The sequence below is a fragment of the Hoplias malabaricus genome, chromosome 2 (genome assembly GCF_029633855.1).
Source record: "Hoplias malabaricus isolate fHopMal1 chromosome 2, fHopMal1.hap1, whole genome shotgun sequence".
NCBI classification, from domain to species: domain Eukaryota; kingdom Metazoa; phylum Chordata; class Actinopteri; order Characiformes; family Erythrinidae; genus Hoplias; species Hoplias malabaricus.
Window position 1 is genome coordinate 72,544,935 of NC_089801.1, and position 23,589 is coordinate 72,568,523.

At 38.6% G+C, this 23,589-nt stretch overlaps 2 protein-coding genes across 2 annotated transcripts in view; one reads left to right on the plus strand and one right to left on the minus strand.

The window, feature by feature from the left end:
* Positions 1 to 3,723, plus strand: part of col17a1a (collagen, type XVII, alpha 1a) — a 40,523-nt gene extending 36,800 nt beyond the window's left edge. Inside the window, exons 49-55 of the mRNA XM_066662121.1 lie at positions 1,230 to 1,396; positions 1,497 to 1,520; positions 2,201 to 2,249; positions 2,399 to 2,539; positions 2,655 to 2,732; positions 3,044 to 3,124; positions 3,251 to 3,723. Of these exons, the coding sequence (XP_066518218.1) occupies positions 1,230 to 1,396; positions 1,497 to 1,520; positions 2,201 to 2,249; positions 2,399 to 2,539; positions 2,655 to 2,732; positions 3,044 to 3,124; positions 3,251 to 3,303 (593 nt within the window). The 3' untranslated portion in view covers positions 3,304 to 3,723. The remainder of the gene's footprint in view (positions 1 to 1,229; positions 1,397 to 1,496; positions 1,521 to 2,200; positions 2,250 to 2,398; positions 2,540 to 2,654; positions 2,733 to 3,043; positions 3,125 to 3,250) is intronic.
* Positions 3,724 to 6,106: 2,383 nt separating this feature from the next.
* The window catches only part of slkb (STE20-like kinase b), a 29,129-nt gene continuing 11,646 nt past the window's right edge, over positions 6,107 to 23,589 (minus strand). Inside the window, exons 5-18 of the mRNA XM_066661393.1 lie at positions 22,530 to 22,602; positions 22,242 to 22,436; positions 21,729 to 21,810; positions 20,662 to 20,793; positions 19,068 to 19,823; positions 18,697 to 18,827; positions 17,439 to 17,562; positions 16,685 to 16,864; positions 11,746 to 11,875; positions 10,209 to 10,333; positions 9,781 to 9,972; positions 9,456 to 9,581; positions 8,825 to 8,938; positions 6,107 to 8,408 (exon numbers count right to left, since the gene is read on the minus strand). Coding sequence (XP_066517490.1) covers positions 8,262 to 8,408; positions 8,825 to 8,938; positions 9,456 to 9,581; positions 9,781 to 9,972; positions 10,209 to 10,333; positions 11,746 to 11,875; positions 16,685 to 16,864; positions 17,439 to 17,562; positions 18,697 to 18,827; positions 19,068 to 19,823; positions 20,662 to 20,793; positions 21,729 to 21,810; positions 22,242 to 22,436; positions 22,530 to 22,602 — 2,507 coding nt within the window. The 3' untranslated portion in view covers positions 6,107 to 8,261. The remainder of the gene's footprint in view (positions 8,409 to 8,824; positions 8,939 to 9,455; positions 9,582 to 9,780; positions 9,973 to 10,208; positions 10,334 to 11,745; positions 11,876 to 16,684; positions 16,865 to 17,438; positions 17,563 to 18,696; positions 18,828 to 19,067; positions 19,824 to 20,661; positions 20,794 to 21,728; positions 21,811 to 22,241; positions 22,437 to 22,529; positions 22,603 to 23,589) is intronic.

Below are 23,589 nucleotides of genomic sequence, written 5' to 3' on the forward strand. Positions count from 1 at the left end.
CTTTGAACTGCTTGTTGTTTCAACTCAACTACATACGTTGACCGTACACATGACTCATTCCAACGTAGGTATTTAAGTTAAAGAAGTATTGACGTTACATTTTTAAATTTAGTTGTGACAACCACTGTCAAGAAGAACATCCAGCGTCATAGTTGCCTTTAACAATCTTTACTTAAACTCTCTGAAAAAACCATTAAAGAATAACACAGCATTTGTCTGTGGCTTGTAAAGAGACTCAGCTGGAACATCACCGATGCTGCAGTGTTTCATCCTGAGGGTTAGGGCTCTGAAAAAACGCTCTGTAGTTCTCGCTACAAAGAAAGACCTAATAGGTCCAAACACCAGTAAACAACCTAAAAGCATCATATATATTATTCCCACCCAGACAGCGAGCATATATCACCACTGTCATAAAAAGGCTAGCACACCACTGACTGTAGACCACTGCTGGTCCACCATCGGACCACTCAAATTACTGTCCTGTACAGGATACACCTCATTTATAATCTCCTCAAACAGATTTTACATTCACAGAGACTTTTATTCTGGAAAACAAACTAATACAAATATTACCAACAACTATGAGAGATATAATAATGAGTAAAAGCCTGATATAAAATGATTCAATGATAAAGATGTTGACACTGTGCTGGATTTAAATGATTTACTAATCTTATTTATAAAGAATAACAAAAAGAACTTAATGAAGGAAATAAATGTAAATTGGACTGTGAATGGAAAAGTGCTAAAATGTGGCATTTTTGTCTAAAATTCTGTTTAATCACCAGAGGTCCGCCCAGAAAACGCTGTGTAAAACACTAGTGGACCTCCAACTTTGCCCTCAGTGGTCCGCCGTCTCCTTGCTCTCAGGGCACCCTCACAGCACAAATCAATTAAAATAAAACCTCAAAATAGTGAAAAAGGTGGGCCCGCAGTGCATGCCGGGAGCTCTTCTTGAACGTACCAAAGCTCCGCCCACAGCCTTAACTCACAATTGCAAGTTCATTTCACTCCTTCAAATTTCCTCTTCATTGGAGTAATTTATAAACTTGAGTTTAAAGGCTGAAAACTCATCAAATCCAGTTTAAATCACAAAACATAATTTGATCAGTTAAGGTAAATGACCAGTTTTGTTACAGTGTAGGTGCACTTTGTAGATAATTACTGACCATGACACATCTATATACATCCATATGTGCAGTGTTTTAGCCAGACTTCCCTTCTTGCAGATGCTGGTTTTAGAGGACCCCCTGGACCTCCTGGACCACCTGGACCTCAGGGTCCTCCTGGCATCACGAGAGGACTGGTGTCATATGCTGAGAACGCACAGCAGGAGCCTCTTCGTGCAGAACTACAGGAGTATCTGAAGAGTGAGTGTGTATACTCTGGGGAAGAAGCTCTGCCTCTCCATTTTTGCCACCACAATGTAGCAAATAATATTATGAAATAAATTATCTATTATGGGCGGCACGGTGGTGCAGCAGGTAGCGTTGCAGTCACACAGCTCCAGGGTCCTGGAGGTTGTGGGTTTGATTCCCGCTCCGGGTGACTGTCTGTGAGGGGTGTGGTGTGTTCTCCCTGTGTCTGCGTGGGTTTCCTCCGGGTGACTGTCTGTGAGGGGTGTGGTGTGTTCTCCCTGTGTCTGTGTGGGTTTCCTCCGGGTGACTGTCTGTGAGGAGTGTGGTGTGTTCTCCCAGTATTCCCACCTTGCATGATTCCAGGTAGGCTCTGGACCCACCGCTGCCCTGAACTGGATAAGGGTTACAGATAATGAACGAGTGAATGAATTATCTAGTCTTATTGTTTTCTGTTAAGAGCAACTCAGATAAAGAGATGATGAAACCGCATCATAGTCTCTGAATGCACCAGTTTATGCTCCATAGAACAGGTCCGGTACATGGGGGTGACAATGTTGAAAATGGATTAATACGGGTCCTCTATTGCACACAGACCAGAAGGTGTCAGTATAGTTGTTGATTCATAATCTAAAGAGGAAGAATATTCTGAATCATTGGAGAAAATTGCTGGTTAATTTGTTTTTTACATTATGAATTGAAATGATATATTCTAGGGAAACATTTACAGTTTGATTGCAAAATTCACCAGGGGTCTTATAACTGCCCTTAATCTATGGGGGATAAATCTTTTTTATCTGTGGAATATCTTATATGGCCTTTTCTTCTGTTGTCCCAAAGGTGAGCGTTTGGACTATTCCAGCATTGTAGATCAAGTGGTGAACTACATCAGATGTAAGATAAACACATTTCAGCGGTGAAGCATTAACAAAATGTGCCTAAAGTCAAATCACACTATTAAACATAAACACGGTGTGTAAACTATCTTCATGATGTTGTCATTGTGCTTTGCTATGAATGTTTTTATGCTGTACCCTTTCCAGCTCATGGTTTATTGCTGCAAGATGTGGGTGATCCCCATGTTATTCAAGGACCTCCTGGACCACCAGGTCCACCTGGACCTCCTGGAGTTCATACATTCCGACCCTACAGCAACATGACTGAGATCATGAACCTAATCAGAGGTGGGGACAAACGGAATTATCCACCAGAATTGTATAAGCATATTCTCTATGCTCAAATGAGTGTTTTTGTGCTTTGTTCTATAGACAAAATAATACACATTCCTTTTCCCTAAAGAACACAGCATTGTTGGACCACCAGGGCGACCCGGACAGAAGGGAGACATGGGATATCCAGGTCCCAAAGGACCAAGAGGTAAGAGCCTTTATAACTGAAATGAAAGTAGACAACAGTTCAGTTTGCGTTCTTTGTTTAAATGATTTCTAAGTAAACAAACAAGTATAACAAAACAAATGTTTATTCAAGCAACGATGATGCTTTTAAAACACATTGAAAATACATTTTCCTAATAGAACTATGATGTATAATTCATACTTAGAGTCCAAATATTAATGCTGTTCAATTGCCACCTTCATCAACCATATGTTTATTTAAGAAACATAGGCATCTTAGCCATTGTAATCACTTTTCCATATGTTGTGCATTATATTATGGTCATATTATAGGTCCCAGAGGAGAGCAAGGTCTTCCTGGTCTTCCAGGAATTCCTGGCCATGATGGAACTCCAGGACCAAAGGGAGAGAAAGGTATCTGGTCTAACACTAAAAATAAATAAATAAATAAATAAATAAATAAAAGCTGATTTATGTTTTGATGTATTGAAGATTTATGTATTGAAAAGTTATTCACAAGAAGTTCTTACTGTGCTTCAGGTGCTGCTGGATACATGAACCTCAAAAGGAGGAGAAGAAGCCAAGGTGTTTAGATTCATTCATTCATTCATTCATTATCTGTAACCGCTTGGGAAATTAAATGGATGAACTAAGGCAAGAAGGTTGTAGCTGATACAGACACAAATCTAAATACAAATTAATATGGAGACTCTTTAATGTGAACAGTCTTGACAGTCTATTACTTGTATGTCTGTCTTAGACAATGTATGTACATACCATTTCTAAAAAACCAACCAACCAAACAAACAAACAAAAAAAAACAATAAATATCAAATCTATGGTTTTATCTCAGGATCAGATTTTATAGAGAATATTTCAGCAGTATTCATTCATTATCTGTAACCCTTATCCAGTTCCGGGTCGCGGTGGGTCCAGAGCCTACCTGGAATCATTGGGCAAAAGGCAGGAACACTCCCTGGAGGGGGCACCAGTCCTTCACAGGGCAACACACTCACACATTCACTCACACACTCAATCACAAACTCACACCTGAGTCTGCAATCGACAAACTGACATGTTTTTTGGAGTTTGGGAGGAAGCCCACGCAGACACAGGGAGAACACACCACACTCCTCACAGACAGTCACCCGGAGGAAACCCACGCAGACACAGGGAGAACACACCACACTCCTCACAGACAGTCACCCGGAGGAAACCCACGCAGACACAGGGAGAACACACCACACTCCTCACAGACAGTCACCCGGAGCGGGACTCGAACCCACAACCTCCAGGACCCTGGGGCTGTGCGACTGCAACTCCTACCTGCTGCACCACCCTACTTCAGCAATATTGAAATTTACATTTACATTTACAAATTTACTTCAGCAATATTAAATTTTTACATTTTTTTATACACTTTTTTAAGAATATATATTTTATGTAGGTTTTTGAGGAATTCCAGTTTTTATCGTGTTGTTTTAATCACAGCTTTAATACAGTTATTCCACTGTAGACATTTTGTTTCTGAATTATTAGGTTTTCTTGCATGTTTGTCTGGGATGTAGTGTGTGTGTGTGTGTGTTCAAATTAACTTTGTCAAAGCAAATGTACTTTTATAAGCATTTTGTCCTTTTTTAATCAGTGTACTAATTGTGATCATGTTAATGAAACAAACCACCAGAGTTTAGTTCATTCCTCTTTGTGGGTAATTGTTTAAGCATTAGTGCATTGTATGTCACCACTGTGTACATGTAGATCTGTTTTCTTAATGAAACTGAAAAATAAAATCTTGAGTTTTTTTTCTTTAATAAAGCCATCTTATTTACCTCTGACCAATGACAGAGTGGTACCATGAAACACTGCTCAAACGTTGTCAGATCCATTGAGGTATTGCACATTAGAAAAAAAAGGTTTTGTAAAATGTGGGAAAAACAAGAATCTATGATTGATGAAGAGGAGAATCACACCGTGGTGACCATAGACTGTTGTGGAGCTCAAATCTTTGATACAGCAACAACATTTTTGTCTTCAGTTTATAAATGAAGTATAATTGAAAGGTGATGTGACCCAGTGGTAAACATTGCTCTGTGTTTTATTTCTGTGAGTTATTTCATTGCTGTGAGTTTTATTTGTAATGGAAAGCAGTGAAGATCAATTATTTACCAATTTGGTTCTTAAATAAAAATTCAGATTCAGTTTTTATTTAATTTTTAGAAAGTGTCCCAATTGTTCTTTTAATCAGGAACTATAAATCAAACTATTTATTTATTGTGAATGTTTCCAAGATGCCGACACAAATGTTCATATGTCCAACACAAATGAATCCATCCATCTGAAAAAAAAAGGGAGTTTGTAAAATGCATTAAAAAAAATCTGTGATTTGCTTATTCTCTCTATTTAACTGACAAAAAACTTTTCACAAATATTTCCAATTTTTTCACAAAATAAAATTGATACCTGCAACATACTCAAAAAAAAAAGTTTTGAAGAAGACCGGGACATGTTTACTATTGTGTTATATCACCATTTCTTTTTATTGTTTGGGAATGAGGATACTTAATGTTTTAGTTTATGAATTTTTGAAAGTTTTCAGGTTGCATTTTTGATGCTGCTGTAGACTACTTTTTGTGCCAACGACTTTCAAGTGTACTCCCAAGTTGAAGAGGCCATATTTACCTTAGTATCATTTATCTGCAATGTTATACGTGGATCGGAAGGTCATGCACATTCAACAGTTTTTGTCCAGCCTTGCCCTACATAGAGTTTTCTCCAGATTTTCTGAACAGTTTAACCGTATTATTTAAGTTAGATTATGAAAGACTTAGATTCCTTGCCATCTAGCCATGAGAAATGTTCTTACATTTTGGGTTTGACAATTCCCATTTTTTCTTACACTCATGGTGGTGTGTTGTTATGTCGCACGGGTATGGGTGGATGAGACACAGCAGTGCTGCCGGAGTTTACTTATAATTAATGTGCAATCATTTATCTTTGTAGAATATACAACTAAATGTGTCTTCCGCATCTAAACCATCTGTGGCAGTGAACACACACTAGTGCACTAGGGGCTGGGAACACGCACCCAGAGCAGTGGGCAGCCATCCCCGGCACCCAGGGAGCAGTTGTGGGTTTGGTGACTTGCTCAAGAGAACCTCAGTCGTGGTTTGAGTGAGGAGGGCAGTGCTGTTCCTGTTGACTCCCACCACCCTCAATTTTCCTGCCGTTCGTAGGAATCAAACCAACAACTTTTCAGTCCTAAGCCCTCTTCTTTAACCATTAGTCCACGACTCCCCGTATATAAACAGAAAAGTAATAAACTCAGAAAAACCATGTAAATGTTTGACTCAGTACAGCACAGTAATATGTACAACCAAAGTTTTATTGTAGTCAAATTACTGCAAATCAACAATAGCTTCCTAAATTCAAATCACCTGATCACTGACATGAATACAGTACTTCTTACCATCACTAATTCCATACACATCGGTAATAGAAAAAAAAAAAAAAAAAAAGATCCTAACCATGACAAAACAGTTTCAAACATGATTCAATAACTGCAGCTTCAAACGAATACATAATGGAAAAAATTAACTCGTCATGCTAAAAGTTTAGTCTAAATACACATCATTAGATCTGTGACTGGCAAAATGCTTCTAATTTGTGGGGGAAAGTGCACAGCACCTTCACACATTCATCAAACTAAACACATCTTCATCTCATAATAAAATACAAGCACTGATCGAAGCTCTGAGCTCAGAAAGCAGCATGAAAACAAAATGCTCCAAAAGTGCCTCCACTTATTTAATTTAATCAAAAAGTGACAATAACTTCTCACCGGTTTGTAGTTTTTTTGCTGTAAGCTTCAGAACGCAGCACCGTTATTTGATTTATTGTAAATGCACTTACAGTAACTACAAATCCTGTAACTCAAAAATACAGATGGATATGTTCTCAAATTTTATAAGCACAGAAAAAAAGTCATCCTCTACTCTATACAAATTTATAGAGAAAATAAAAATATGCGGTTGTACTTATAGCTCGTAAATGAACAGCAAAGAGCCACAAAAAAAGCATGTAGTATAGTTTTTGGTGCTGGAGAGTTTGAGAGGTTATCTTTTGTTGAAATAAGAGAAAAAGGCTGACCAGTTAAGTTCAGTTGCAAAAATGTGTCACATCGCATATACTCAGTTTAAAAGTGTTGTCACTACACTTTTCATACCACAGTGATGTAGAAAGTTTGCATAAACGTCAGCTGATATGCATATACCTTCAGTATGGCTGCGAATTTATTAGTAAACGTAACTGACATAAATGACACAGATTAAGCCCAGTTGTGTGGGGGGAGGACTAGCAAGAAACAATTCATTTTTGCTGTAAAACCACAGGCATGTGTAGTTCTATTGCTACACAGAGAAGCCACAGAATTTCAACCACAAGTTTCCTTCATCTCATTGATCTTTGAATTTTTACCTTATTTTCTTAAATTGTGCTCTTCCTTCACTCTTTTTTACATTACATTCTACAACACGGAACCGTGTAAATATAATAGACTTCTAGCATTCTTCATTGGCAGCTTTGTTAGTGCAAAACTAAAGTGTTTCTGGATTTAAAAAGCCAGTGTATGGAGACAAACCGCTTAGGCACTAGAACCACTGATTAAAAATAAATGCTTAGAAAGTTGACCTCTCCCCTTAATTAACCCTTAGAAGTCACATTTATCGCCGGCGATAAAGCTCAGAGTAATTTTATGAATTATTTCTCTCTTGTAGCTAACTGACACAAGCAGCAATCCGTATTCTAACCTTTCAGTCGATGCGGTATGAGTGTACATCTGAAAACATTCCATTATGACTTGATTTAGATGGAATGGTGCTGTGTACAGGCCTGTAGTGCAGTTAAAAAACAAAAGAACGGACATGCATAACTTATCTGTTGATAATGAATTAATATAATGTCAAATTGATGTAAGTGTAATTCACTGCATAAATCACTATATTAATAAATGTGCAGTCCCACAATTCCACCGTGAAATGAAATGAATGACTCCTAACTTCTAAAAGAACTGACTTTTCATTTCGTGGAACAAGGTTGGATTTTATGTCACTTTTAGACGAGTAAAAAAAAAAAAAAAAAAAAAAAAAAAAGAAAAAAAAGAAATGCTACAGATACTAAACCTGGACACTGTAAAGTCTTCATGCACATGGCCTGTAGCTTATAGGAACAGTGCAGTCTTTCCACAGAGAAAATAAAGGAGGAAATAATCCCCTTTATATGAGTAGAGCCCCTCCATTACACCTGACTTCTTTTAGAATAGAGGGGAAAGGCAGCAGAGGTTGAGTCACAATAATCCCAGGTAGTTTGTACATGTGCTGTACACATGTTTTATCAGTCAATATTTCATGTTGAACCCACCTGTGTGCATAGTGTATAGTTAATGCATTTTTGTATAAGAGCTGAAAATGTCATTTGTAAATACACCAGTTTCTACCAACATATGCAACAGGCATATATTTCTGTGTGTGTGTGTGTGTGTGTGTGTGTGTATCTGTTAAAAACCAGTGGAGTGGACGCTGGGGACGGGGTAGAACTTGGAAATGCGGCTCTGTGTGGAAGGGTTTAGGCACTCTGACTCTCCACTCATCTTAAAGAACACTTCCTGCTCCTGAAGTTTCCGCGCAAACTCCTCCTCCAGCGCCTAGCACACACACACACACACACAAGCCTTTAATGTACTGTGAAATATGTGAACAAATGCAACATCTTACATCAAAGTAAAGATGTTAAAAATAGAGGTTTTAGATCAAACAGAAACCAAAATGTGGCCTAACATTTAAAAAGCTACTTAAAAACCACACAGAACAAAACTGGACACCAAACTCTTGTTCCAACTTAATGCAGCAGTTATAATCTGGCACCCAATACTTTATCCAGTCTATCATTCCAATTTAAATGGTGAAATAGTTACAATCTAATGCCAAAACGTTTCATTTCATTTTTCCCATTCCACTTTTGACTGAGTAACAGCTACATTAGTGCACTACAGTACTGCAGTAGTGGCTTGGTGTGCAGGCTTCATAAGTGTGTTACAGTGTGTCAGTGTTGGTGATTTACCCTCTTCCTGGGTCGCAGTTTGTCTCTCCAGTCCTTCAGCTCAGCACTGTGCTCTTCATCCAGTTCCTTCAGCTTCTGTGTCTCGTGTTCAATCAGCAGATGGCACTTCTCATTCTGAGAACACACACCATGACAGATCACTGAATGTGATATGTACAACAGGCTTTAACTTTATTAAAACCATCAACCGTTCTGCATAATGTCACTCAAGTGGTGTACAGAGACAGTAGCTCGCTTGTTAATGCTTTTGATGTATTTGATGTATGAACAGTGGGCATTTCTTCTGACCACAGAGCTGGACATTTAGGAGGTTGGACTGCTTTCAGTCGAACAGTAACAGAAAAATATTTAAAATCTCTAGCAACACCGATGTTCCTAATACCCTTCTACTAGTGCTACACACACACACTACAATGTTACTTCCACGCAAGACGTGCAGAGAATTGTCTAGTACCGAAATAATATCTGGTCAACTGTGGTCAGAAATTTACCAATGGTAAATCCAGGGAAGGGGTTTTCAATACATTGGTCATTTAGAAAATGACATGGCTGATGTTTGTAACATAGAGCCAAGAGTGGTTAATAACTTCAGCATATGATTGAGTGCATGTGTGTGTGTGTGTGTCTGTACCTGTAACTGCTGTAGTTCTCTGACATTGGCATCACACTGCAGCTGCAGGTCCCTCATTTGGTTCTCGTGTTTTTGATGCTGATGAAGTCTCTCATTCTTTTGCCTCTTCTCCTCTTGTGCAGCAAACTGCTCCAAACATATAAAAAAACACACTTATAATGAGTGAATTACTCTCAGAACATATACACACACACACACACATATACACACACACATACATACATACATACATATATATATATATATATATATATGTACCACATGACGAGTAACTACTTTAACTAATATACATCTTCAGCAAAAAGGACTGGATTTAACATCTGACCTGTTTGATCTTTTCCCTCTCCTGTTCAGCGGAGACACTGGCTGAGGTGATGCGCAGGCTCTTTTTGAACATGGCCATACGTGTCTTGGCTTCGCTGCGTTGGATCTTGGGGAGTCTTGTCCTCTCCTGATTCTGCTTTGTCTTCATCTCTTCAATCAGACGCTGGTTATACCTGTGCATCTGCTCCATTTCCTGAAGAGAAAAAGGAACACATTCTGACCCTCCATTAAATATTTAAATATACTTTTTAAATTACTGAAAACACCAGAGAGTATAACTTAGTAAAAGTATATATTTAATATAATACCCATCTATTGATATAACAGGAGGTTGTTTTGTATCCTCACACAGTCTTTAAAATAATGCATCAAATTGCAAATCAATCTTCAAATCCGACTAAAACGCATGATATAAAACAGTATTCAAACCTTCTCGTGTCTCTTGAGCAGCTGGTGTCTCTGCATAAAGTACTGATCTTTCAGCTGCTGCTTGTGGAGCTGGTGTTTCTCCTGTAGATGGCGCTCTTCCAGCTCCCACATTGCAGCCTCACGGGCTGTGGCAAATCAGGAAAAGAACTTAGTATGAAACTAAGAAGCAATCTGGGAACACCAAGTGTTGGAGGAGAATTCCGCATTGATCTCAAAGATTATTAAGAGCATATAAACAGATTAAAGCACTGTGAGTCAGGCAGCCCCAGAAACAAAGTACACAAACAAATAACTGTTGTAAAAAAACATAGTTTGGTATCCATGGTGATTCGGAGTCCAATGAACAATTACTATTTACTTGCTTAATTTAACATATTGAAAAAAAACATAAATAAACAACACTACTTCTGCCAACCATTTTATTGTACATTAATTGAAATAAATAAATAAATAAATAAGCTGCTCTCTGGAAACTCAAACTCCAAATTTCTTTCTAGTTATACATTTCAACAGTTCACTTAACATGAGGTTAGAAATGTTTTCCTGTTTCTTTAAAGTTATAATTTCAGACTTAGGAGGTCTTTTTATGACAGTGATATGAGAAATACATTTTTTCTCCTCAGCTAAAATTTCCATGGTCATTCTTCTTGCTCCTCTGTTTTTTCCTTCTCCAAAGACCTGAGGTGGCTACAATGTAGCGGATGTCAAAGCAACGCATTGACCCACAGGACCAGAGGGAAATTTGCAAACTGAACAAAAATAGACTTCTAAGTCTGAACTTCGGTGGTGGGGAAAAGGTACTGCATTAACGGTAGGATCAGAGGGAGGTGGCTGTTGTTCTGATCTGCAGTGCGTGGGTGCCACATGACAAGAATTAGCCGGTGAGGTATGGCTTTATCAGGCTGGGAAACAGCCACTTCCAGTCCACTTCTAAAGCCTACCAGCTTTCTCCATAAATACCTCTCCACCCTGTTGTGCTAAAGTTTACAGGGCTTTTGACACAGTTTCCAACCAAATCAAGTTTGAAAGAAATCTAAGAAAATAGAAATTTCAGGCAATTTTCTATATCTACATTAGCTATAGCATTAGAAGAGTGTATGTTTATAAGAAATAAATTATATTAAACATTCAGCTCAGTAGGAAATATTTATAATAAATAACATTTATAAAGAAACGCAACTATATACCATTAAAACCTACAGAATTGTTTGTTAGGTGTTGTCATCAAATGAGCCGGTGATACCAAGGCTAGCATTTGTTACTCTAAGATGTTCTCGCTAGACTTTTTTCACTAACAGCCAGACACCGTATATCTACGACTTACACACGGTGCACAGTTTGTATCATTAAGAATTTGAATACACTGTGAATAGTAAACCGTGAAAAAAAAAGTGACCATTTTTTGCAGGATGTGATCAACACTATATTCATGCCACTTTTCCAGGAAATAATAACTTAGGAATTAGTGAAATCAGCATTAGCTCAGTCACCAAAAGAGGTCATTTTGAGAAAGAGACTTAAGTGTTGAAGGCCTCACCTCTCAGTAGCTGCTGTTTGTGGTTGAGACAGTCTCTCTCCACTGTGGCCAGCTCATGCTTGTGCTGCTGAATGATCTTCTTCAGAGCACTGTCCAGTTCCTGCTGCTGCTTTTGTAAAAACTCTTGCTCCTAGAGAAAGAGAGTGGGAGAATATAAATGATTAGAGGGGGACAACTGACAAGAAACTGACACAAGAAAAGAAAGAAAAACTTGGAAAATGTCTCAAATTGACTGTTATATTTGGATTAAAACATAACAGAGGTGTGAACACTTTTATTAGAATAATGAAAACAGTTTGATAGGAGGGGGCAATGTTGTGATAGTTGTCAGTATTAAGGTCAAATGTCACATTATGTCCAACACGGTTTTACCAGTATACCACGGATAATGTCTACAATGTCTACAAAGTTTTTCATTAGTATGAAATCTTCAAAAAGCTAAGTACCAGGGAACTTTGTTTCTGAAAAAGGGACTTTGACTCTACAAGGAAAATGTTCCCAATTTGGAATAATCATACTTTAAGCAGCCAAGCTTCCTCAAAGTTTTGACAAACGGCCCACTGCACACAGAGCTAACATTCCTCAACAAACAAACCAAACCACTGAAGCTGTAGTAGCACACATGGTTAGAAATCTGACAGTATATCGTTTTCATTTATCCCAGTTCTTTTGGCACAAATGTTCAGCACTTTTCAGCAGCCAACATAAAAATATTTATGTTTGTTGGGGAACATCTGCTCACCGAAACTTCAGACACACACTGGCCATAATGTCTATCATAACCCAAGCCAAACCCACAACAGATTAGAATGCTCCTATCGTTCCTGAGTCCTCGTATCCACCCAGCTCTGAGAGGACACGGTCTGGCTGACCTCCTCTGGCACTCGTAGTCAGACACAAAGGCTTGACAGAAAGCTTCTGCAGAACTTGAACAAGAATGTTATAAATAACACTAGTACTGTTAGGAAATAAATAATAAATTTAAGTTAATTCCATTGGATTTTCACCATTTTATTGGATGTAAACAAAGTAGCTACGAGGAGTCTGATATGAGCTGAGATTAACAGCTGAGATTTCTTTACAATGCTGCTGACTGGAACCAGGGTTATGCACCAAGGGAACATGTATATAATCATTAGATTTTTTTTTTTTTTATTCAAAATGGACTATGTGTCTTGTGAGCATTTATATAACACGCTGATGAATGTGGGATGAATCAGAAAACAAAAAGAGCATTCTTTTGGGACCATTTTGCATTGTAACACCCTGCATGCACCCCTCTGCCATGAATGGTCATTAAAAAAAGAACAAAAAATAAATAAATAAAGAAGTAAAAATCAAAGACTCGTGAAAAAACAACTAAGACAAAAGGCCTCATTCATGGCCAATGCAAATAAGTTTGACCCGAAGTTTGATCTGAAATGTGTGAAATATTTGTATTATTTAATACCACTTCAATAACTATTTACTTTTTAATTAGTACAGTGTGCATAACTTAAATTATTTTATTTATAAAGAGCTACAGGAAGTGAATGTTAAATTCAGGAAAGTGCAGTTTAAGAACAAAGTCTCCTGCACAATTTTCCCAAGGTTAAGCGCAGATTCAGAGCCAATGAGTTTTAAGAGGTCTCCGATTTAAGACACCCGAATCAGCACATCAGCAAACGAGGAAGCCATAATCACACAAGCCAGATTTTAACAAATGGGGCATTTCATTAAATAAATTAGAAATATGGTGGTAGAAGTAAAATTAAATGATTCATTTCTCCTTTAACTTTTTTTCATGCTCAACTAGTTTACAATCCACATCTGTTTTTATAAAAACACCACTTGGTGCAAATAGGCCCTAAAACAGTAATTGACTACAGAAACAACTCATGAATAGATCAAAAAGAAGTAGATTTGAAATGAAATCATTCAAAAGGCTGGTTTCAGATCAGTGTTCCACGACAGAAGTTTGGTTAACACTTACATCCTGCATTGGAGCGTTGAACAGTGTGCAGGAGGAGAGCTGAAAAGACTGTATCATTACATGAGCTACACCCTGTGGGGTTAGAATATAGCTAAATGCAGAAGCAATGATAAAACAAATTTCAAATAACACACTAGAGTACACAGCAGACAGACGCGTGCAAGGATTAGAAACAGTTAACAGGGAATGAACACAAAATTATAAAAAGGAATCAATAGCAAGAAAAAAACGTATTTCAAACTTCCAGAGAAGAAACGTCCAAAAGCAGTTAACCAGTAAATTCCATTTTTTTAACCACCCAAATGCTTCAGTGAGTAAGCTTTACTTCAGTAGACATAATTTACACAGAGCATGCTATATCAGAAGAATGGCATTAATCTATAGGACAACTATAGATTAAAAAAAATCTGTTCAGAAACATTTTTTAAAATAGACGTTATCAATACTCCACTAAATGAACTTATTTGTATATTTATTACTTGACATTCTCTTGTTTTTGCATATATATTTTTTTTTGCTCTGTACCATTCTGAATCCAAGCTCACAAGGTCATAACTGTGATTACACAGGAAACATGAGAAGTTAGTACACAGCAAATTCGCCAATGTTAAATCAACATTATAATTTAAACTAATACTGACAGAGGGTGGCACGGTGGCGCAGCAGGTAGGTGTCGCAGTCTCACAGCTCCAGGGACCTGGAGGTTGTGGGTTCGATTCCGTTCCGGGTGTCTGTGAGGAGTGTGGTGTGTTCTCCCTGTGTCGGTGTGGGTTTCCTCCGGGTGACTGTCTGTGAGGAATGTGGTGTGTTTTCCCTGTGTCGGCGTGGGCCTCCTCCGGGTGACTGTCTGTGAGTAGTGTGGTGTGTTCTCCCTGTGTCGGCGTGGGTTTCCGCCGGGTGACTGTCTGTGAGGAGTGTGGTGTGTTCTCCCTGTGTCTGTGTGGGTTTCCTCCGGGTGACTGTCTGTGAGGAGTGTGGTGTGTTCTCCCTGTGTCTGTGTGGGTTTCCTCCGGGTGACTGTCTGTGAGGAGTGTGGTGTGTTCTCCCTGTGTCTGTGTGGGTTTCCTCCGGGTGACTGTCTGTGAGGAGTGTGGTGTGTTCTCCCTGTGTCTGTGTGGGTTTCCTCCGGGTGACTGTCTGTGAGGAGTGTGGTGTGTTCTCCCTGTGTACGCGTTGGTGTCCTCCAGGTGACTGTCTGTGAGGAGTGTGGTGTGTTCTCCCTGTGTCTGTGTGGGTTTCCTCCGGGTGACTGTCTGTGAGGAGTGTGGTGTGTTCTCCCTGTGTCTGTGTGGGTTTCCTCCGGGTGACTGTCTGTGAGGAGTGTGGTGTGTTCTCTCTGTGTCTGTGTGGGTTTCCTCCAGGTGACTGTCTGTGAGGAGTGTGGTGTGTTCTCCCTGTGTCTGCATGGGTTTCCTCCGGGTGACTGTCTGTGAGGAGTGTGTGGTGTTCTCCCTGTGTACGCGTTGGTGTCCTCCAGGTGACTGCCTGTGAGGAGTGTAGTGTGTTCTCTCTGTGTCTGTGTGGGTTTCCTCCGGGTGACTGTCTGTGAGGAGTGTGGTGTGTTCCCCCGGTGTCTGCGTGGCTTTCCTCCGGGTGACTGTCTGTGAGGAGTGTGGTGTGTTCTCCCTGTGTCTGCGTGGGTTTTCAACGGGTGCTCCGTTTTCCTCCCACAGTCCAAAAACACACGTTGGTAGGTGTATTGGCGACTCAAAAGTGTCCGTAGGTGTGAGTGTGTGAGTGTGTGTGTGTTGCCCTGTGAAGGACTGGCGCCCCCTCCAGGGTGTATTCCCGCCTTGCGCCCAATGATTCCAGGTAGGCTCTGGACCCACCGCGACCCTGAACTGCATAAGCGGTTACAGATAATGAATGAATAATACTGACAGCTATACTACTGAACACTATCACCCCTCATTGTTAATTTAACACTGATAGTGTTGATTCAAAATTGGTGAATTACTATGTGAGTACAATTGTGTGTGAAATAATAATAATAATAAAAAAATCTTAAGTTAGTAATACTAGTGAGGAAAAAGAATATCACAGCAGAATAGTGACCAGACGTAAATGAGATCAAACATAAGCTGTGTTCAATAGACATCAAATACCATATTCACATGCAAGACTACATGCACCAGTCATTCAAAATACTAAATGAATAAGTGGACAGAAGTGCACCCTCAAATTCAAACCTGATTAAGGTGTAAAACTCAAATTTGTTTTTGACACAAGCGGCCACTTTGTTACCTCTTCATGTGGTGATTGGATTAGATCCTCTCTAAAGCGTTTTGTAACTGGTTTTCGTACATGGTTGGGAGAAAGGCCCATCTCCTGAGCGGTCAGGAAAATGTTGCAAAACGGGGATGGGGAGAAAAGATAAAATGAAAAAAAAAAAAAATGTGGCTGTGTGTCTGTGATAATGTGTCTGGATTTGGTAAGAAAAGACAGGCAGGTTAAGCCTGAATTAAATGTCGTTACATAAACATCTGTTGGAGTGGTTGCCATGGCTTGTTTGTGCCAGAGGATTCTACCAGCTAAAGGTTGCTTAAAGAACCCTTCAATAAGGCTAACAAGATTAAAAGGAGACTGAAAGAAAGAGGAAATAACTACACAATGTTAAGGGAACTCAACATCATACATATTAGGATTTAGTGTACAAACAATCTTTTGCCAAACTTATTGCCAGAGACAGAATACACATGACCTTTACCACTATACCAAATCTAAAGCATCAATATCATTTCCAATAATCAATTGATGTGATCTGGTAATCCAAAAATGTACATTTTGGAAGCAATTACCAGATCCAAGTGATTCTTCAGTACAAACAGTGAGAGCATCAACACTGGAAGCACCAATATTCTCAAAGTGATATGGAAGCACTGTAGGCATTGGAATCAAAACACTCCTGAAATATGAAACTAAATCACTTTCAACTACACAATTTTTCTTTCTTCCTGTCTCTTGTACCTCTTTCTTACGATTCTTCAGCATATTCTGGAACTTCGAGAGCTCCTTGTCCTGCTCGGCTTTGATCCTCTTAGCCTCGTCGCGGAGGCGATTGGTGTGCTCCTGCTCCAGTCGCTCAATGGTCTGTTTCTGCTGACGTTCCATATTCTCCACCTCTGTATCATACTGACGCTTCTTGCTCTGAAAGACAAAGCAAGAGGCTTCATTAATATCATTTTTGTCCTAATTATTCTCCTGTTGGTCTTTCCTACTATTGATATTGTACGACAGGTGAACTGACAGAAGATAACACTCTATTATGCTAATGCAAAAAAGCCATGAAAAATGTCGTTAACATTAACAATTAAAACTTAATATTCTGCTTAATGCTGACTGAATTCACTGCATCATGGAAATGGAGACGTACTATTTAAAAGTGCAAGCCATCATTAGTAAAAATTAATAAAATATATTTTGCAATAAGCATTAGCATTGATTTCACAAGAAATCACAGAAATTCTGATTTTTTTATGACCACACCATAAAAAGCCCCCACCAGTTGAAGTATAAACTTCCCATTGAAAAACTTGTCAGATATTTATTATATATTTTAATCAGTTAAATAAATCAGGGCCGGGGAGTGGGGTGGTGGCAAGTGGGCCTCAGACTGATACAACGACCCCTAATAAATAGTTGAAATGAGATAACTAAAGATTTTTAATGAAGCCACACATTTTATAAAGTCATTCCTTTCTGTATTTCAGAAGGTACTGACAATGGTTTCTTGCTCAAAGCGTCGGTAGATCTGGTCTCTCTGCTGCTGCAGTTTGTTGCTGAGCTGCTGCTGGGCTCTCTGCTCCTCTTTCTGAAGTAGCCGCAACTCTCTGAGCTCTTGACGCCTGTGTAATTCAAACACAAATATATATGTAAATACAAAACTCTGAGCAATAATGCTTTTGTATATGCAAACAGAGGAGGCTAAAAACCTTCAGTTGTTTTCATTTATAAAAAGAAATTACTACGGAAAAACTGACTAGGAGTGTGAGATATTAGACTAGGATCAGCACCAAAAGGACATCCTAGACCACCAAACAGGACATGCCCCAATACAGAAGAGGAAGTGGCACTCAGCGATCTTCTTCCTGTCTTTGCTTCACAGTTCTCTGTGCCGTGGCTGAATTAATATTATTCAAATAATATATGATGCCTAATATGTCAATAATATTTACGACCTGTGGAAAAGTAAAATATTTTTCAGTTGCGTCTGTATTGTATGTACTTAATGAAGCTGAAAAGGGAGCTGAAGAGTGTTTACAGATCCTGGGAGGCCAAAAGATTTGTGGGTGATAAAGTTCTTCAATTAAATATATTTCTAATTAAAATCAGACAACATGATTATACCAAAGGGCAGACAGTAGTGATAAGATTGGACTATCGTGCATGGTTTCACCCAATATGGCGGTCATGTTAATTAAATTTTGACACCTCTGGTCGTATTAAAACAGTATCTTTCTTGTGTTATAAAATCATACCCAAAATATTTATGTTAATGAAATTTAATTGTTTTAAAAAAAATAGTCATTTTAATATTTTAAATATGTAAATAGCATTTTTATTGTTTTTAAATCATGCCAACTATCTGTTGTTATTTCAAAAAATGAAGGAAAAAATATAATAAAATAAAATAAAAAAAACTTAACGCAGCCAGTAGATAAAAACAGTAACAAAGAAGTCCCATTAAAGCAGAACTGTAAATAGAATCAACTGACCCTATTCGGCTGATCCAGACCGCTAAAAATGTTAACAGCACAGTTAAGCACTTTGGGGATTTAGCTACTTGTGCTAATTAAACAAGAGGCTTCTGACACCTAAACAGGTATTTACTGGGACATTAAAAGATATTTTTAAAGTTGAAAAGCTGTCTAGATATTTGTCTGAATCACACAACACTAATTAAAAGGTAAATGTAAATTACTATGCAAATGACATTAAATGAGTCAAACTCAAATATGAGCCCAAATCACATAAGTCACCTGAGGAATCTCATCTCTTCATTTTTGACATCATTGTCTGTGATGATTTTAGACGTTGTTACGCTGACTTCCACGCCGTCCACTATGAACTTCCGAGTCTTCTTCAGGGTCTTCTTCTGACGCTTTGCATCCTATAGCAGCAATAAATTGGGAATGTGACAGAATGAGGATTTGTTTTTAATCAAAATACTAGAGATGTATGAGAAATTATGACACATAAGCTACTTAAACCTATAAAAAATTACACCTGTTCAAGGCAGAGTTGTTCACAAGTCAAAATATGTGAACCTGCTTTTATATTTGTGGTCCAAATTACATAGCTGCCACCTAGTCATGGTGTAATTTAGTTAAAATAATAATAGTAATCTCACCTGCATGGCCCCGGGCTCCTTAGATTTGTTTATGAAGCTGGAGATGGACAGGTTAAGATCAATGCTGCTGTTATCAGCTGATGAACCAATTCCAGAGTCTGAGCTTTTCTTCTCAAACCTTCGCTTTTTAGGAGTCTCTTTCTCCTTTTCCATGCCAGACTTCTCATCTTCTATCTCCCTCTTCTCTTCTTCCTTCACTGGAGAGCAGGGAGGTGTAGGGTTGTCCTCAGGCACTGTGACAGTTACCTTAACCTGTCTCATAGCGTCCTCGATGACTGGCATCTCCACCTTCTCAGTGGAAGTCTCAGATACAGGCTCTTTTCTTACCTCCTCATTATTACCCTGGATTATGGACACGTTTTCGGCAGTGTCTATCTCCTTCTCTCCTTCTTGTACTGGGAGATCTTTCTCTTTCGTCTTCTCTTCTGCCTTTTCTATAGTCAGATGTGTGGAAGGTACCTCTTGTCTGAGGACCGGGTCAGACGTTTCTACAGTGTTTACACTTTCTGTAGGTTCCTGAGGTTTCACATTAAGACTCAGTACCTCTGCAGGTTCTAGTGGTTCCTTGATATGATTCACATCTACTTTGGGGTTTTCTGGTTCAGACGCCTTGTCATCCTTCAGTTCTTGCCTCTTGGGAACCTCTTCAACTTTCTCTGGGACAGATTCAAGAGTAGAAGGCGTCTGGGAAAGCTTCTCATCCTCAGAGCTTCCAACACTGGCATCAGATGAAGCACGTTTGTGTCCAGGAATGAGCTACAGAGAAGGAGTGGGCATTTAATATACTGGTTAATCACCCATAAAGCAATCTAATACAAGAATCACTGTCTAGTCAGAGACAAGAATCACTTCTTTATTAATCTTGCATAGATCTGATATATTACAAGTTGTGTGGACACCAAAATAGCCCCCCCCCCACCCATTTAGAGTTAATGCAGTGCCAGTATATACCAAACTACAGCAAAGCATCTGAAATATTTATGGCCTTTTCTTAATATGAACAGCTGGAAAAAAATATATAAATGTATAAGAAGTTACAAAGTGTGTTGTGGGAAAATATGTTATTTCATTTACATTAGTGATGGATACAAATCAAGTTTCAGAGATCAGGTTTGAGCAAAAGAATCTGATTTATATTTACGTCTGTTTCTTTGGTTCAAAGTAATATTTTCAACTTCAATCATTTGAGGTACTGAAGTTACTAGAACACTTTAGTGTGAAAACTGTGCTTCTACAGGCCATTGGCTCTAGGAGCCCCGACAGATATCAACACATTATTCAAATATAACCTCTTCTCCTCCTCTAATATTCTGAATATATGAAAATGAATACAATGTAAATGCTATGTAAAAAGTTGTTTATCTATAGCCAAACAACAGCACCGCAACACAACTAGCAAACCATACAATAAACTGTATCACGACCCTTAGATGGATTAAGCTGCAAAGAAGATGATGACAATAAACTGTGCATTAGTACATGCTAGAGCAAAAATGCTGCAAAATGCTATAAGCTGATTGACTGTGACTCAGCTTAGAAAACAGCTTAGAAAAATCAATATTTACAAAACTATATAAAGAGGAGGCTGTCTCACCAGTTGTCCTTCCTGATCTTCCTCCTCCTCTTCTTCTTTTGATTCCTCTATCTCTTCTGTGACTTCAGCCTTGGCCTCTGCTATCAATTCTCGTACAGGTTTGTTATCAGCCACACTGCTCACAAATGGGTGCTATACACAAGAACATAACACACATTACCCTCAGCAATGTAAACTGTTAATGTAATTGTTTCGTGATGAATAGACCAATGGAAATGCAGCAGATTTACTTGCAATAAAATCTTTTTACATTGACTTCCACTGAAAGCTAAAAAGCTACTACTCGGGAGGATAAATGTTTTTTTGTGGACAGTGACAATATACATTCAGCAGACTAAAAGATCGTAATTAATCAGAATTTGACTTAGCTCGGCTAGATAATGTTATTACTATACCACTTGTTTTTTCTCAGCTTAATTTTAAAAGATATTTAAAAACAGAGTTTTATCAATAAACGCTAAACATCAACGGCATCCGTGTTAATAAAAAACTAATGGCACTCCACAACAACTAACACAGAGTCTTACCTTCTTAGCCATTTGCTGCACATAGTCAATAGCTGGCCTAAGAATGTGCAGCTTCTTCGATATTATAACCTTCATCGGAGGGAAAGTCTGATTCTGTATTTTCACACCCATTTAGATTCCTTGCCTCGAGTTCCTGAGTGTCAGAGTAACTGTAGCGCACTGTGTGGAGACACGTGTGTGAGAGAGACTGTTGCGTGGCTAGGCTCCTTAAAGCCTCTGTTAAGAAAAGCTCCTCTGCTGACGTAGGAGCCTAAGGATGAACTTGGACGAAATGAGTACCAGACAAACGAACAACTAAATACACAGATGTCTATGTGGTACGGCCACCTGCTCCAGCAGGTGTTTAGGAAACTAAATGGGCTGTGGGTAAACGCATACACTGATTTAAGGCCAGTTTTGTAGATTGTGCTTTCATGTGGAATAAAAAGTGGAGGCAAATTAAAACAAATCTAAGACCAGGGGCTGTTTCATAAGTGGCAGTGGGTTTAAGATTGAGTATTTTAGGGTGATGATTTAATGATAAAGAAAGAGCAGACTCACCTGAAGGAGCTGGGCTGCACTCCATCTGTTGTCCAAATTCTTATCCAGACAATGCCTCAAGAAGTCACTGAACTCTGGAGACCTGAGAAAAAAAAAAGACCCGAGTTTGAATAAATGTACTGCAATCTATCATTATAGATTATATAATAGGAAGGTTATATTCAACTCAAACAATATGGATCAATCTTGCTTATGGCTGTGTTTAGGTTTTCGCACTGTTTTGTTTATTTAATACTGATTTCCAAAAGATTTTTATCCCTCCATATCCCTCCCAAAAAATGAAAAAGAATAATTTTCAATTATTCAGCCTGAACAAATACGTATACGAAGGATTAGGAACGGCTGTTAAATGGTTAGGGAACTTTAAGGCGAATTAAAATTGATATTCAGTTTAATGCAAGTTAAAGGCAAGCAAAAATTTCCACAAAGCTAATACTACCAAATCCCCTGGTTTTCTTTCTTGTCTATCAAATGCATATGTTATTTTGTTGTGTCTGCATTTCTTTGTCTTACCATTTGGAAGGCTGCATGAGAGTGGGTGGTTCGGCCTTGGCGATCTTCAGCAGCACACGCATGGGATTCATCTCATGATTGGGAGGCTCCATCTGGGCTAGCTCTATCAGTGTGACGCCCAGAGACCAGATATCTGCCTTATAGTCATAAGGCCTGTCCTTTGATGTCTCACACATCACCACCTCTGGAGCCATCCTGAGTGTGTATAGAAGGAAGAGAGGGGACGTTTTTTAACACTACAGCATAAATGAAATATACTCTAATTTTTGCTATGGCCATGTGCCTCACCAGTATGGAGTTCCAATGAAGGAGTCTCTTCTCTGAAATGTTTTAGTGTTTTTGGCAGACACTCCAAAATCCGCTGTAAGATAAAAAATATATATTTGTAATTCCTTTTTGTTTTTCCCAAAAGGGGGATAAATGTGTTGAGTAGTGTGCACAACAAACTGGTTAGAGGAGACTGTTCTCTTTACTTTATCGTGTCATTTCAGAGCAGTGTTTACAATATTTGAATTCAAATCTATTAATTTGTTGAGTAAAACGTTCAGGAAAAGAGTCGACATCAAATACCACGAAGCTCTGAGGAAAGCTTTAACTGAGAAAACTGAAGTGTGCAACTCACAGCTCAGACAACAATTCATCTCCATATTCCGGCTTCAATATTTTTATAAGAGATCAATGTGTACGAGAGAGAGAGAGAGAGAGAGAGAGAGAGAGAGGGTATAAGTGAGAATCAGTTATGAGGTTTAGCATTTCAGCATAACAATAATATAATCTACCTTCTGACTTTAACAGTAGCAATGCCTTGTTTACATTGCCTAATCCTAAACCGCTAATACGTCACCAAGCTCTGAAAAACGAGTGAATTATGGGAGGAAGCTGTGACCAAATTTGGTAATATGATTAATTCATGTGTTAAAATGTTCAGATTAATCATATGTGATAACAGGTTTAAGGCTGACAGCACTAAAAATTATACACCCACAACATCAATGCCAGTTGAAAAAGACTTTTTTCTTATATGTGAATACAGTAATCCCTTCTCGGTTCATCTTTCGCGTATTCGCTACTTCACGGGTTTTTTCAAGGCGGCTTATGGCTGCTATATCGCAAATATTGAGGGAAAATCTAGGAAAACCGTGAAAGATGAATATTCAAAATATTTCATTATTATTTACATGTGTTAGACTGGGCCTGTAGGTGACAAAATATATCATTTACAAGTATTTCTTACGTACAGTACATGTATTGTTCATGTCCACATCCGAGTGAAATTTACTGACACTAAATCACAGCTTAGGAATGACTCTATTAAAGAAACTGATAGGATATCACATGTAGTTCCAGC